Source organism: Lichenostomus cassidix, chromosome 3, assembly GCF_008360975.1.
Source record: "Lichenostomus cassidix isolate B80296 chromosome 3, HeHo_3.0, whole genome shotgun sequence".
Taxonomy (NCBI): Eukaryota; Metazoa; Chordata; class Aves; order Passeriformes; family Meliphagidae; genus Lichenostomus; species Lichenostomus cassidix.
This window is the reverse complement of record NC_139483.1, coordinates 54075711-54092990: the sequence shown is the minus strand read 5'-3', so window position 1 is coordinate 54092990 and position 17280 is coordinate 54075711. Positions and strand designations below refer to the sequence as shown.

Here is a 17280-nt window from a genome sequence, read left to right as displayed (position 1 = left end):
GTTGAAGCCATGTGTCTCCAGAAAGTGTTTGAATTGATTTCAAGCCCAGACCAATGCATTTCTGCAGCACAGAAAGGACACACTAAGATTTAAGCAATTCTCCCCCTGACACACAGGCACACACATTTATATAAATAAAAACAGTTTGTGCAGCTAATTGGTTCTTTAATATCAAACATAATAGCTGGGATAAAAACCCCCTCAAATTTGGCAGGATAGTGGGGTTTTGAGACACTGAGCATAGTAAAAGTTAATTGCACTTAGAGAATGAAAAAAAACCCCAAAATTAATTATGGAACTGTTAATTTGCATTGTATTTTTTCAGTGACTCACTAAAGCCAGATGGCAAAACTAGTTGGAATTACTGAAGGTATTTTCTTGCTAAACATATGAATACAAAGTATCTGTTTAGAACACTAAGACCTTCTGTCTCAATGACTTCTTCACTGAACAAGTCATGCTAAATATTTCAGCTCTTATGCCAAAAGGTAGCATCTGGAATGGCATGCCTGGATGAACAAGAATTTTCCATTTTCCATGCTGTTCTAATGCATTGCAAACACTTTTTTGCCTTCTAAGATTTTTCTGTATGGGCAGAAGCAACTGGATTGATGAGATCTGTATGCATCCAACATGCCAAGTTTGTGAGTAATTTTGTTAAACCCTAAGTCAAACAATGCTTCATTAGTGTTTGAATTTTAAACGCTGGTTGGTCTTAGTTTAAAAAGACAACTGAGCATTCATCACATACCTATCTGGTAAAGATATGGTATTGGAAGAAAAAATTATACTTAGCCTGCTCTATTGCCAATTGTATTTCACTCCAAAGCAAAAGTAGATACTATGGCACAAGAGAAGATAATGGAGCTATAAATCACTGTTGGCTTCATTCATATGAATGAAGTTGCAAATTATTACTGAATGCAGCGCAGAAGTAAAATGTAGGAAGCAAGGTCCACAGTGAGCATAAATTAGCATAACACCATTGAGCAGGAATTCAAATGCAATGCACAGAGACAAAGCAAAGAATATAAAGGTACATTATGTGGCCTAAGAACTCTTCTATCATGATTATATATTTATATATCTCTTTGTATATAATAGATGGTATATAATGGTTTCATAGATGATGTTTTTTCTTTACTACAGGTAAAGATAAGTTCAAAATTTGTCTAGTTCAGTTAAAGGGTTGAAGAAAATCTTATATAATTTCCTAGATATTATATGTTTCATTAGATAAAATATGTCATCCTCATGCTTGCACTCTCACATAGGAATAAGCAGCGGAAATTTGGATTTTCTCCCAGACAGCTGTAGCAGCAGATAAATATATAATGATTCTGATTTAAATGCCTTAATTTTGGTACTTTTTCTCCAGAAATCCATTTGCATTACTTACTTCCTCTCTCTGGCAGACATGCAGCATTACTAAAGAAGCAAACTTATTTCTCAGCCTTCTCCTACTGAAGTTTCTTGAGCCTTGCAGAGAACTTGGATCTGTTATGGGCGGTGATGCCAAATAGCCAGTGCCTGGATCTCTACTGTTTCTGTCCCTTCCTTTCCTGATTTAATGTCCATACTAAGACTTTAATCTGACAGACTTTCAGCCCCTCAACCTGGCAATCCAGGGTATAACATTTCTGCTCTGGAAAAACAGAAAATGCAAATGTAACATTTACAGCTTTACCTCTTTTGGTGATAGTATAGAAATGTAATCTTCATATATAAGTCTTGCTTTTTCTTCAATAACTTTCTTGTTTTGTTCCTTCTTTAGATCTTCACATGCAAGCCAGAAAAGCAGGTTCTCCTCACTATACTCCGTTCTAAGAAACTCTCTGAAAAGGTTCCTCCCAGCTGGTGTTTTCATCATCTTGTCAAAATTCTGAGCCCAAGACAAAATTTCATCTGCAGTAGGGTTTTGGCTGCAAAAGCAAATATCATTACAAATATGCTTCTATTTTTGTAACAGTGTTTTCATACATTCATCCAAAAATTCTCCTTTCAACTGCACTTTAGTCCAAAGTGAAAACTGGAAGCAACAAGGCTTCAGCAGTGACAGGGGCACTTGTTTGCTCTTCACTTGTGCACTATTCATTATCCCAATTGCCCACTAAATGTGCTTCATGTTATGAGACATGTGCTTGACTTTCTACAAGTTTTCTGCTAATGTTCTTAGCCATGTGACTCAAAGACAAAATCTTACAACAGCACTGAATTCCTGCCTCTGCAGTTAAAGGAGATGTGATACTAGAAAGCTGGAAATAGACTCTTTTTCATGAGGAGTTTGAGTGACACCTGATGTCCCTGATTGCTTCTGATGGTGACTGTACATGATTTGGTTTAGGAAGAACAAGAAAAACAAAAGGCTCTTGGCAGCCAAAAGCATACTAATGAGGCCCAACAAAGTAGTAATTCAGAGAGATTTTAAATTAGCATATTTCTCTGTGCTTGTACCTAAGGGTTGCTAAGCTTCCCTCTGTTTTGTGCTATTGACCTGAATGATGATCTTTTGGCATGAGATGTGATGGATTTTGCAGGCAAAACTGGAAAGAGAAGAAATGGGAAAAAGTCCTTACTCCCATTTCCTGAAGGAAACTATTTGTGGCTTTTACCAGTGGATGCACTGGGTAAGTGATCAGAAGACTTGCGTGCGTCACTAATCCATTAATGTACTGATGAATAGCTTAAGAAAGTAATTCTCCAAATTACTTAACAACAATTAAATATAATTTCAAACTTAATTTTGAGCACTCACCCTCCCCTTCCTGATCCAACACAAGAGCTTTACTAGCTGTTGTCATTAGCTTCTGTGTAAACATGATGCACAATTGGTGACATTTGTCTATATAATTTCTATTTAAATCTATTTATCAACTCCTACTGTGCATGTAAGGCAAACTGGATGATACGAAGCTATTTGAGGTAAATGATAAATTGGAAAATGTTTAATATGTTTAAACGATCCTGCAAAGTAATTGTAATCTGAATGAAGAAGTTTAAACACAAATTATAAACACCTGCTGAAGTGGATGGGGCTGACAAACAACCTGGGCTTCCTTATTGTCTGTTGGGAAGCTCTCTTCACTGTAGTATTTTGTGGAAATTTATTGCATTGTCTTCTCATAAAAGAACATGATGAGCAATGAAGGCCATGAATTGTTTGAGTTGTTTTTACTATCAGATATGTCCTTTAAATCTTTAATTTGCTTTATATAGGATTGGAGAACTCAGGGTCCCTGACAAGTTAGCATTTTTCCCCACACAATAAACATGGGCACAAGCTCTAGACAGAAATGGAAGCTCAGATTTCAGTTTGTTTAACCTAGTTTTCAAGGTATATGTTTTCTGGTTAATTCCAGTGAAAGCATAGTCCAAGCTGTTTTATGAAAGGTAGCCATGTTAAACATCTGATCATGAAGTATGCTTGTACCCATTAGTTTTTCTTGTCTGATTATACAGAAGAAAATGGTCTCACATGTAGCAGAGGCTTCTTACAGAGACCCACATATAGAACCATCCATGCACCTTCCATTCCTCCCCACAGTTCCTCCCCACAGCTCTTCCCCACAAATAAGAAAAATAAGCCTGACTTATGAATGTCTCTGCTGTCATTTCACTTTCAGGTCAGACTTCACTTCCTTTTGTACAGAATTTTCTGGAGGAAAAGCAAATAAAAGGACATTCCCAAAGAATTAAACCCAAGACAATTCTTGATATTGCTTAAAGACAAAACACTTACTAGCCAACACTTTGACCAACTTACCATTCTTCTATGACTTGAATACTCTCCAGTTTGGTCGTATGTGTTGGCCTTCCTGCATTGTCTCCTCTATCTTCATTCCTAACAGTGAGGCTGCAATGTAGTACAACACTTTATTTTGTCTAGAGAAAGTTAATTTAAAACAATGACTATAGTAACGCAAACTTTTAAAATATATAGACCTATATAGGGTGTCATTTTGCACTCTTGACTCTAAAATTTTTGAGAAAATTTTTTATAATGACTTTTCCCCTGAACTCTGATGAATATTAATTTACATTTGCTATTAGCACATGCAGTTTTTTAGAAGCTCACAGTTTATCCACTGAAAGATGGGCAAATACAGGTCACTTTTGGAGTGATTTCACTTAGGTAACTGAGAATACTATAAACAATATAAGTAGGGGACATATGAATATCTGAAATGGACATTGATGGGGTTTTGATGTCCCACCGGTTCTGGATAGTTTTTCAGTCTTTATGAATGTTCCCTTTTCTCTCTCCAAGATACAGTGACAGTAGATGGCTCAGATACAGAACTTAACATGTGGCAGCTCCTTATGATTTCCTCTCCTGACCTAAATTTGTTTTCCATTCCAAAAAGTAAAACATACTGGCCTCTGAACAGAAAGGCAGCCATTACTCTCATATTACCACAAGCAAGGAAAAGAAAGACTTCCTTTATGCAAGGATGTTTTTAAATTTTTTTTCCTTTTTTGAGCTGCTAACTAGAATCACTTTCTTTTCTGTAAATATCTTTTAAATTAGATTTGCTGTAGTGGTAAAGACTTCCTCTGTGTGTGTTCCCTGTGAATGTTCTGGAACATGGTATTGCCAGCAAAACCACAATTCCTGAAAACTACTGAAATAAAGTAGGTTTTGAGTGACATAGATATTCATATGGAAAACCTGGTTCCAATAATTAAGTTTAAGAAGTGCAATGTAAGGAGATGGAAATTTCCCATTATCAGGTGTGACCTATGTGTCCAGTTGAGAGAAAACAAGCAACCAAGCAAAAAATCCCCCTCCCAATTCCAAGAGCTCATATTTTGAATATTAAGTATTCACCATACAATGATGCTCTCAGTCACTCTAAATGTTGCTACAAAAATATGTTGGTAGCATAAAGCTTCTCCCTCTCCCACTAATCTGAATAACTCCTGCTTAACTCTAAGAAGAAATCCCAGGTCTGACACATCTTTAGCACAAATAATCTTTCTTTATATGTTTCCTACATTTATCAGTTTCTTCAACATTTTTTTAATCATTTGGTAGAGATAATAGGTGTTCTCAAATAGTCTTCTGTAAACTGGAAGTTTAAGCTCCCAGGTAAAGCAGAGCACATATTAAGACTTAAACATTACAAAGACGTACACTTGCAAATGAAGCTCTTTGATACTGGTTGCTCCTTCACTTACCTGCCAAGACCTTAGTTCAGGCCCTTGGTCCTGCTTCCCCTGTTACAGCGTAGGAATGCAGCTCCAGTGCTGCTAAGGTTGTTAGGGTGTCATCAACTGCTGCAGGAGAAACAACACATCCTGAACTCTGGGGTTGGCAGGTAAAAAGCCTTTCCATCTCCTCTGACCTGTTGTTCGTCAGTCTACAGAGGGAGCACCCAGGAAAGACAACAGGAGTTCCATATACAGGAGGAGAAAAAAAAAGGGACCATCCACTTTCTTTCTGTCTTGTAATCTTTAAGTCCACACATGTAACTGCTTAGGGTCGCCTTGCATCTGGCCAGAGCACAAAGTTGGAGTGAGGGAGAAGCAGGGAAGGCACAAAGCTCTCTCTCTCTCCCTCCCTCCTTCCCTCCTTTGCAGTCCATTGGTAGAGCAGCATTTGTCTTCTATGCTGAGTGCAGAGAACAGAATGTCCTTTGGTTCCATGGAAGAATAACACCATGGAAGGAGGAAACAGCTTGTGTAGGCTGCAAATGCAATAGGGTGTTCATTTGAGTCTGTCTAAAAGAGAATGAAGCTGCCTGTTTTCCTTCCTCCATCACATGAGCAACTGCTAAACTGTACTGAGATAATTTACTTGTCGGGCAGTAGACATTCAAGGTTTGGATGCAGAGTCTTACTGGAAGTAGAAAGTGACTCATCTGAGAGCAGTCAGTGTACACTGCTAATTTAATTTGTTGTCTAGGATCAAGTACTGTTTGTTTGGCTCATGCAAAATCTCTGCTAGACTTGGGAAGCTCATCACGGGTTGATGAAGGGGAAATAGTGAATAGTGAAGTAGTGAGTGGTGAATATGAGAAATAGGAAAAGGAACAAGAAGGCCATGTTGACTTCGTTGCAATTTTTTTTTTCAAAGGAATAGCTGATAGACAGTATGCACTTTGATTTTGTTTAAAAAAAAATCTCAGTAAAAAGTTCAGATTGTGGGCCCAGAATGTAGCATACCAATTTTCTGGTATCTACATCGGAGTAACAATGCAAGGTACCCATTTGGCCCTGATTCCTTCATCTCACCTTTCACAGCTGGAGTTTAATGGCTGAGGTTAGTCAAGGCTCAAAAATAGAGAACACTCCAAAGACAGAAGTGTTATACCAGATTGGAACACTTCCTCAGGTTTGCATTTTGCATTTAAAACTGTGCTACATTTATAATGCATCTTGGCCAAAATTCTCCATTAAGTTTCCAGTGACAAAACTAGCACTACATTTCAACTTTTATTTATCTACATCGGTCAAGTCTAGAGTTCCATCAGATATATTACTTTTGGTATGTTTTTCCTGTGAATGAAACCATCATTTTTATACTGAAGTACATTCAATTCAGGCATGTTCTGTTTTCACTCAAGGAACTGGTTCATGATCTCTTCAAAAAAGAATTAAATATTTATGCATTTGTGACTCCAAAGCTAACTTGAAAGCAGATTTTAAGTAATTGATCGCCATAACAGATTGCTACCTTTTAACCTGAAATGACAACACTGCACTGGTCTTTCCTGTGTTGTTACCTTCAGCTGGAAACACCCTATCTGTTCACATTTCTCTGTGGAATTCAAGCAGTTCACAGCAGCAAAACCATCTTGCATACCTGGAGCTGATGTCCTTGATACCTTAATCCATCATTCAAGCTAGCTGGTGGTGTCAGAATAATTATGCTGTATAGTGCAATACTGAACAGACTAAAAGAAACAGGCTAAAGATTAACAAGATGATCTTACTTATGTAAGGCCTTAAGAAGAGAAAATTGCTGATACACCTTATCAAAAAGCAGTTAAATGAAAGGGAGGTGCTCTAGGGAGACATCTGATGCAAACTAACATCTATGGTGTTATTATTCAATTCATGCAATTATAAAATTCTTTAGTTGGAATACACCCAGCAAGTATCTTTAAAATTTAGAGATGCAAGTTACCCATGATAAGAGCACAACAAAACTAATGCCTTAAAAAAAGAGAGTTTGGGATGTCTAAAGGCGGAGTTTAAATGGAAAGCACAAGCATGAGTTCATTCTCTATTCAAAAGGAAGGTGTTTGTTCTGCCCACCTTTATGCTGATTTTATCGCTCTGGGAAGTACAGTAAAAAATACTTCAGTGGCCTGAGCTCAATGTACTTTTCAAATATATTTTGAGTTCCCGAGTGCTACAAAACCATTAAGTTTCTTGAACTACTGCAACAGTATTATTATGAGTCACTTCTGCTTGGAGTGAATGCATTTGTGTTTTGCAACTTCACACACTCTATAAGCAAAAAAGTTAATGATCAGGTACTACCTGAAGAAGCATACACATTGAACAAATGAACACAAGTAAGAGTAAGTTGGTCCAGGTTCCTAGCTGATTTATTTTTGGGCCAACTGTTGGGATTGAGAAAACCAATCTTTATTTATTTAGCAGCTATAATTTGGCTGTTAATATTCAAGTTCAGCAATTAAGTAAATGTTCTGCTGAGTAATTACTTAGCTAAATCAGTACTGAAGCACCCTGTTGCATGAGAAGGTAAAAAAGCCAAGATAATTGGATAAAATCATCAAGAGAGTTGAACTAATTTAAGACCAAATATCTCACTGACTCTTCCTCCAGGTGTTTCCAGCTGATGGTTTTAGTCTTTTTGTAAGTTGCATTCCTACTGCTGCACTTACTGCCATTAAAAAACTGACGGTAATTTAGAGCTTAGACCTGATCTTTCATTCTCTGTATATCCAGTAAACAAATGGTATTTAATTGCTTCCCAAGAGTCAGGTTCTCATGTACCAGTAGCCTAAATTTGGTGAATCAGTGAAATGACTGTTATCACTATGGCAAGAAAACCATGCCATTGCGACAGGTGCCGGAATTAATATTCTGCCCATGCATGGCTGAGACCAGTTAATATTCATTCAGGTATTTTCTCTGTTATGTGCATCATATGCAGTATATCATCACAGTATTTTGCAATTATGTCTGGCACTGAAGATGATGTGACTATTAAAACCTCTTGCCTCAGTGGTGTTTTTTTGTGCTGTCATGCAGACAAGGAGTAGAAATCAAACTGGGACACTGTGAACTAGTTTGGTAGGCTATTAGGTTGGCCATTTGGGAGATCTGTGCTCAGTTTCCACTTCTTGGCTGAAGTCTGTAGTCTTTGCTGGGCAGTGATTGCATTTTAGGCTGGACCTGTGTACAGCACAGAGTACAGCCATGAGCCCTCAAGCCACCACTGTAACACAAAAATCTTTCTTATTTGAGGCCAAAGATCACATTAAGTTAATTGTTCATACATAATCTAAAGGCATAATTTTGTGTTCAGATGAAAATCAATATTCAGATAAAGTTCTCTGGATAACAGATGTTCTGACACGTTTTCTTCACTGATTGATCCTTTGAAAGAATATATCTCACTGGCACTGCTCTTCACCCTGTCCTACTGCTGGAAATTTTTATTAGCATCAGATCAAAAATAGATAATATTTTTAGCTTTCTTAAAAAACCCACCATAACTCTCTCCCCACAAAAGACCTGAAGAGATCAAGATTTAATTATGATTTTAAAATTCCAGTGGTAGATGATGTAAAATGACCATTCCCCAAAAGTCTTGAAAAACACAAGTTGAATTTACCAGCTAGATTTAGATAAGAAATATATTTCTCTTCTGTTTGAAATAGGAAAAGCCTTTAAATAAACAAATTACTACACATGAAAACAAGAACATGATTAGTGCATTTTCCTGAAATGAGGTTTTGAAAACTCTGAGACAAAGATGGCACTGACACGAAGTCTTTTGTCAGCTCAATAAGTACCTTCACTCTCCAATTCAAAATGGGTGTGCTCCTGCTGATCTCTGATTCCTCTACTTTTATTGCAAGTGTCTGGCTTAAAACATGTTATATGAACAGAAATGTATTTCTTCTGGTTTTAATTCAGATGGAAAAAATCTGCATACTATTATCTTTTTCTTTTTTTTTTGTTGTAGCTCAATCTGATCAGACTGTCTTCAATACTGTGGTTCAACAGTCATTGAAAAATCAATTGTTTGTGCAATTCTTTTCAGAAGCTCACTCCTAAATGCTGAGGTATGCTCTGTTAGATGTCAGAGATAGATGTGATCCCCATATCCCATATGTTGTATTATAATGGAAAAGACAGCTATACTGGTATTCTTTAATTTCTTTTATGAAACCTGATTTGACTTATGACTCAAAATCACTTTGTCATCTTGTTTTTTTCTGACAGCTGGAATATTTAAGATTGATAACACTGAATACTAGTCAAGACTGTGTTTGTTGATGCCCAGAGGAGAATGATGATTTTGCTACACTGTTCAAAGTAATAATAATGAAAAATATAATATTATCGTGATCCATTCATAAAGAACAATACAGCTATGTTAATCTCAAATCACTGTCTTCTATCTCCCTTTAAATGTCAAAAAAATAGGCATCAATGAGAATGAAATGTTACAAGAAAAATATAATCCAAGGATAATTTATTTTTTGCATAAGGTGAGTAAAGGGCAAAAAAACTGCTTCTATTAAAGTTAGGAAAATAATTCACTTTTTTGTTACAGTAAGTGAATAATATCCAGAATAATTATTCTGAGAAAAACTAGACCTAAAATAAATTTTAGTAAGAGGTGATGCCTTGTACTAGATATTTTCATAAGCTCAGATAAACTTGCAGTATGTCCTTGAGGCTCTATTAGAGAGAAAGGGGATCTATCTCTTATCTGACCTCTGAGTTTCTGTCCTTGTAAGAACAGTAAGACAGACTAAAGCTCTACAACTCTTCTAATAATACCAGGGTATTCAAAACTTTAGTCAACTCTGTGGTATTAAATAAATTCTAGAGTGGACACTTGCATGGATGCCTGGAGGTCTGCAAGGCAAACGTAAGTGATGTGTAGTAAACTTGTTATTCACATATGTCTGCATCAGTAGTCTGTGAGAGACTTTGAAGGGGAATGGTGGTCAAAAGCCTATGGAATCATTTGCTTAAACTGATCAGAATCTGATCTTAACTCGGCCACCAGAACATAATAATTTTTTTGCAAATAAGAAGCAGATCAAAAAAAAAGTGAAGGATTGTTTTTTTTGTCATTAGTGTCAGTCCTAGTTCTTTAACAAGATGATTTACAGCTCCTCACTGAATTCAATACAGAAATGTAGGATGTAAAGTTTATAGTGAAAACAATTTAGAAGTTTAATGAAAAAGAGCTACGTCCTACTCTGAGTAAAAAAATTAATTGTCTTGTGCTTAAAACTAAATGATGAGATTGTGTTTAGCAGACTGACATAGAAAAGCAGTCTGTTGGGGGAAAGCCAACAGTTACCATAAGGCTATAATCAGCCTACTTGGCAGTGTCCACTGAAACTATAAACTCCTTTCAAAAAGTCCAGGTACCTGTGGTGCTAAGTTTTCTCAGTGCCAGAGTTACATTTGCCTTAGGTGATAAGATGGTGCAAGAAGCATGTATGATCCAAATTGTTTTTAAAAGAAGAAAGCAAACTAGCATAGCCTCCAACTTGGACTCAGCTGATTTAGAGTGGAGAAAAATATGTTTGCAAGGAGAACTTACAAACTTGATATCTAATTCTGTGAGTCTTACATCGTGTAACTAAAAACACCAATTTTTTTTTTTCATAATGCAAGTATTTGCAAGTTTACCATCCTGGAGATTTTGTATTACAGCTAAAACTCCTCCAATATTTCAAAGCTTCAGGTGAGAGATGGAATGTGAAGTCACAAAACTTCCAGCTCTTTGTTCAGTTTACAGTGTATAGTTTTGGCCTGAAACTATAAAAGCTGCAGTAATAACTGGCCTGTGTTTTTGTGGGGGCTTTTTTTTGTTTGTTTGTTTGTTTTTAATAGGTTATGAAAAGTAAGATAAAAGGAAATAACTTATAAAAACAAATGCTTTGTCTTTTTCAATGGCTAGAAAACATTTAATTTTTTGTTTCAGATTTTTCTTGATGGTATTTTCCCTCTTGATTCAGTTACGTTGTAGTGCATGTAATGTTGTAGTTCATATTTTCCCCCTTTTTTCGTCTCTGTTTGAAGAGCATACAGCTGAGAAACAGTCTGTAACAGATGTTTGGGCACTTCTGTGTGCCATGAATGTGCTTTCAATGGAAAAGCTTAGGATTCTCTGCTCAGGATCCAGTAATATTAAATGCAGGCAGACTTCTGGCTCCCATATGCCCATTTCTGCATACCATAAATCCTGTGGCCAAGGGGGAGCTCAAGGTGTAAATTTTCTGATCTTATTTTTGCTGCCCAGGATGTATGAAGAAGCTGTTTCACAGGGCCTTCCACCAGGGTTTTATGGAGAATGCAGCTGACTGGAACTGAGTTTGTGTTTTGCACAGATTTGACAGTTATTATTAATTTACTTCTGAATTAGATTTCTAACAAAATAGTGTTGTGGAAAAGTTTAATGACATTTCATAATTGCTTTTGATAGTTTTAAAAATAATTATCATTACAATTTAAAATGAAATAATCAGTTGTCTTGGTTTTATTCATTGTTAGTTACCATTATTCTAATGACTCTTTTGTGAGTAATTCTAGTTAATGTAATAAAATAATAGATTTAAATGAAATATTGTGCTTCATTTTAAGAAGCTCTTTAGAAAAATTACATTCTGTCATAGCAGATTTCTTTTCCAGTAGGCTTTCTGATTACAAGAAAAGAGATTTTCTATTACAAAAACAGCTCATCAGGAAATCCAGCAGCTCTTAACTTCATGATACATGGAGTATTTAATAGAGCCTCATCTCTCAGAGCCCTGCAAACAGAATCTCCATTTTTCACTCAGAATCACTTTTATACCAAGAACTGTGGAGAGAAGTGTGAAGAACAGTGCCTTACAGTATCAAAATCCCAAAGCACAGCAAAACCTGCATTTGTCTTTTGTATTTGAAGTATTCTCGCTTCCCTAAAACAGTCTTGAGACTTCTAGAAGAGCAGTATTGGCAGTATGGCTGTGGAGTGTGTGGACACAAGAATACAGATGTAGTCAAAACCCCCTGTGCCTACCCATGGGTATCTTGGCCCCTTCCCTGCCATATTTCTGACACCAATGCTGAAGCAGCAATCCAGGGGTGACTGAAACAATCACTGCCCATTCTTCTGTATTTGTTCTGTAGTGCTGCTCCTCCAGTGCTATTTAGACTTTTCTGTGTGAAGGAATAGCTTTTAGCCCTGTGAAATATTTAAGAGCTCAGAAGGAAATACACTTTTAAATACTACAGATGAATGGGGTCCTACCTTTCTTCCTTGTGAAAATCTGGAATAAGTTCTGTGAGTTCTTTTGTTCAAAGGCTTATGGTAAGGCCAGATCATCTGTGTTCAGAGTTGTGAAGTTTCTCATGAAAAATAAGACACTTCTCAGTTCATCTGAGATTGTGTCTTTCTGTCATACTTTGAATGTGGGGGAGAGTGGATTCAATTTCTTACTGCTTTTCAATTGCTGTGCTTTCTTAATACTGTGCTGCATTCAGCCTAATTGGTCAAAAGTCATTCTAGATTCAGCTATAAACCATAAAAGAAAAAGGAGATTGGTGGAAATCACAGTTTAAGATATCTGGAGCACCTTATGCTATTAAGATCTAGTCAGTTAAGATGTTTAGATCTGTCCTGGTAGTCTTATGTTGTGCTATTCCTCAGCTTGAGCAGAACCAGAATTGAACCCAAATGATCTATTATTTAAGAGTATAATAATCTCTTTGTTAATGGGAAGTCTTGGCCAAGATTTTGGAGTTTATGTAAGATCATTATATAAGGTTATTAAATTGCATCCCACATGCCACCTTGAAGGTAGATCATCCTTACTGAAATATGAGTGCTGAAGTAAAGTAAGTCATAGAGCGATGTGCTCTGTAAAGCAAGTATTTTAAAAGGTTTTAACAAATCTGCAGTGTTTCACTGTCTTCCCTTTCCTGTATATTCAATGTTTTGAAATGGAATAGATCTAAAATCTGGTAACCTTTACTCTTCAGAAGAGACAGTCAGATTAACAGTCTCTTTCTGAAGCCACGAGTCATATTTTCCTGTTGTATTTTCCATCAAAGTTGAAATCAGTATACATTTGGCAGACAAATTGTCAAATTTGTCCAAACTACATTTTACTTTTGGACCCCATGAAAAATTTGAAAGCAAAGCCTTGTAGAATTAAAAATCCATGTGTCAATATATCTTCCACTAGAGATTCATATTTGCAATGTGATCTTTGATGTAATTTTTATACTGATTCTTTCTTCTTTTAGCAAATGTTCAGAGGTGTGTTGGTAGTGGAAAAATTAACCTGCTGGAAAGCCCTTTAGAAAAGGAACATTCTCCTAAATGGAGAATAGAAACCCCCAGAAACATTTTGCAAATATTTAAGATCTGAGTTTCAGTCTTGCACTGTGTTCAGTATTTCCTCATGTTGAGAGAGAAACTACTGTGTTACGGCTTTTCCCTTGCCTCTGGTCCTGTCACTGGGCTCCACTGAAAAGAACTTGGCTCCATCTTTGCTCACTCACTTCAGGTGCTTATACAGATTAATAAAATCCTTTTGAGCCTTCTCTTCTCCAGGTGTCAGCTCTCTCAGCCTTTCCTCACAGGAGAGGTGCTCAGTCCCTTAAACATTTTAGGAGTCCTTTGCTGTACTCTCCAGTGTATCCAGGGATCTAGCAATGGAAAGCCCAGAACTGGATATAGTGTTCCAGGTGCTGCCAATAGTGCCACAAGCAACACTTAAAAAAAGAGAGTGCAATTGAGGAATATTTTGGCGGGCTACTTAAAAAAATGTAATTATATTTACATTTCAGGATGACTTCAGAGTGACGGAGTGAACTTGTCTCAAGGTCAATGCAGGTTGAATGTTATGTGAAAGAAGACTGGCCCTTTTAATGAACAACCTTGCTGAATGTGTTGTTTTCTTCCTCTATTCTTGTGTGACTGATTTAATCTACCTACCTATTGCAGCTCAGCAGGAGCTCAAAGGCAGATGGAAACTACCAGTGTGCTCAGTACTTCAGCTTCTGAAATAAAGGACAATATCTCCCTCAAACTTAGACTAGCACTGAGCAAAATTTGTAGCTGTGCAAGAGAGGAAAGAACTAGTGATTTAAAGCAATCTGACTTTCCTAAACTCTTTTTTTCTCACAGTATTTTGTTCTTCTGAAAATCTGTAAGAAAATATACTTTCTGCTGGATTTTACCTTAAAGAGATTATATTACTTTACATAATGATAGCCACAACAGAAGAAATTACAACTTTTGGGAACTTTTAGTCCTTTCTAGGATATTTTTTTGAGATTCTTGTTCTCATATGTGGAAAGTAATTTTTGTACAGGTAAGAAACCTAAGGCTTGTCAAAGTTTGCTTACTAATGATGTTTTGTGGAGTAACTCTAGCTTTCTTCTGTTACGTTAGAGCTGATTTCTGCTTTAGGCAATGTTCAACTCAAGGATGTATTTCTCTTGTCAGGTCACCGAACAGATTGCTAGTCTGGCTGTCAGCTTCATTCCTTCCTTCAGAATAATATTACCATTCATATTCCATCTTGTATGATGGATACATTTAATTACTAGACAATCTGCAGTGTCCTTACTCCTGGCTACAACTATTTTGCAAGCAATTCCTTCATATATTTGAGACAATTAAAAGTGACAGTTCTGTAGTGTTCAAAGAAATGGAAATTGTATCCCTTGAAAGGATAGCTGGATGAATAAAAGCCCTCCAAATCACAAGCAAGCAAGCCTAATGGTCTCAATTAATTCTGATAAATGAGCCTAGTCTCAGTTTCTGTAGTGGCTTTTTCTTTATTATTCTTGGTTTTCAGATATTAAAGTAGCAGCAACAGTAAAGAATTGAGTTTGAAGAGAGTCACTACCTCAGTAAGGTAGATAGATTCCATAGATTTACATGTAGTTTCCAAATGCAAAGAGATGCCTGGAAACATTCATACTAATTTCACATTTTTCCTTTCATAAGGTGTTGTAATCCAGTTATAGAGAACTTTAGGAAATTTCAAAGGATAGTTCCTACTATGATGTTTATGAACATTATATTTTGTGAAATTAGCCTGGACTAAACTAGTTTATGCTTATCCACATCACAGTCAAGTAAGATGGGGGATATTCCACTTAACGTTCTTCCAGATAGCAAACAGGATTGAGGTCATCCGTGCCAGGCTGTGTGTATTACAGACATCTGTTTTGTTGGTGCTGGTTTCCAAATTTTGCTAGAAAAGGCCCTCAGCTGGGAAGCATTTTCAGCATGGATGTCCACAAGAACTGAAATTATCCATTTCTCCATAATGGGTGCTCAACATCTGCCAGTATCAGGCCCTCAACCAGGTACTTCAGCAGAACCAGAGCTGCCATCTAGACAAATATATGTGCAATGGAATTATTAAGGGTGACTAGACAAGACTCGTATTGCCTTTGCCTTTCTGACTCACGTAATGAAGATCTGACCCACTTTTCTAGTGAGAGGATCTCCGTCTTATAAGTGCTACCTACTAGGGGTCCAGACTAATTTCCATTAAATATTTTGAAATATTTTCATTTTTTTTTCTCTTAAAAGCACTAGATATTTATTCCTGTTTTAACCGACAATTTAAACTGATTTGGAATTATACATGGTTAAAAAATAAACCTATGCAAGATGGAAATTCTGCTGCTGACAGATTTTAGCAGCCTGATTTTTTTTCATTTTTGTTTGGAGCTACAGGCTGCATTTATCCTTGCACATAAAATGGTCTGGGAGAGTCCTGAGGTTGACTGGCACCACATAACCCTGGTCCATTAAAGCCCATACCCCAAACCAGGTTTCTGCACCTGCCACAGGCCATTGCCTGACTGTGCACTTTGGCACTGGCCAAATCTCTGCGAGGGAGTTAACACTTGCTAACAACTTACTGTAAAGGCTGACTTGTAGCCCATATTAGACCCTGGCCCTGCTTAGTTTACTGGCATAGACTGTCAGTGTGTTTAATTTGGACAAGGGTGTTTTGTTATTGTTTTTGCATAATGTTTAATTGAATATTAAAGTTTTTATTATTCCACAGTGAATAAAGTTCAGAAGGTTTGCAAGGCCACTTTGGCACCTTTAGAATGCCACCATCTATCAACATGCCTTACTTCAATTTACATTTTGATTTCAGACCTATTGTGACCTTTCATGTACTTCTCCATTTATGTGGTTTTCCATGGACTTCTGAGTTAATGCATCTTTGTGTGAGTATCTAATTGCAAATTTGCCGTAAGAAAACCAAGAAACAGCCCAGATGCTATCAGGGGAGATTTCAAAGGCTCCAAACTCCTAATATCTGAAAATCACAGCATTAGCTGGACTCAGGCACTCTCAGCACTACTGACTTCTCTTTTTTTTTCTCTTTTCTCCACAGCAACAGTCAAGCTGTTCTCTGGTGACAGAAAATCTGTCATGACATTACAAATCTTCCTTCAGCCACTGTTCCAGAGACACCAAGCTGAATAGCATTTTGGCACAGGCAGGTGGGAAACGGGTATGAGGGGTGAGGGAGAGCCAAGATGCTGATGCTCTGAAGCAATCCATCTCTTAAACAGCCTCAGAGGAGACATCAAGCTGCTTTTCACCAGTGAAAGTGATTCTGTCACTGCTTTCTCTCCCTCTACTCTCCTCAAGAGCAGCTGTCCCTGAATATACTCTTGTGTGCTGTGCCAGGACAGAATCAAGATCATTTTCTAAAGTTAACTAGATTTAGTCTTCTATCTCCTTCTAAGGAGCTACTGTTGGTATCTTTTGCACCACTGAGTTAGAATGAGCCTTGTGTAATCCCAAATCCCCACTGAGCAAGTATTTATTCTTCAATTTAGAAGTTCTGATTTTTTTCACTGTAATTTTCTTTACAGAACTGGTTGCTAGAAATAGGACTATTTTCTGCAGTTAGACTGATCAGGGTTTTGTATCTTAGTACTATTACACACAAATGAATCTGCATTCCATTTGTGAATCTTCAGAAACATTTATTTAAAATTTGCTAATCTATTATGTTTACAATCTACTCATTCTCTAACCTGCTTTTGTTATCACAGATGGGGAAAAATGTCAGTAAA

The 17280-nt window shown here is 36.9% G+C and overlaps 1 protein-coding gene across 4 annotated transcripts in view; it reads right to left on the bottom strand.

The window, feature by feature from the left end:
- Nucleotides 1-17280, bottom strand: part of RGS17 (regulator of G protein signaling 17) — a 74587-nt gene that overhangs the window by 7172 nt on the left and 50135 nt on the right. For 3 of the 4 annotated variants that reach the window (XM_085055818.1, XM_085055820.1, XM_085055819.1), the window contains exons 3-4: nt 3764-3853; nt 1688-1922 (exon numbers count right to left, since the gene is read on the bottom strand). In XM_085055818.1, coding sequence (XP_084911944.1) covers nt 1688-1922; nt 3764-3853 — 325 coding nt within the window. The remainder of the gene's footprint in view (nt 1-1687; nt 1923-3763; nt 3854-17280) is intronic. The other variant, XM_085055821.1, reaches the window with a different exon arrangement.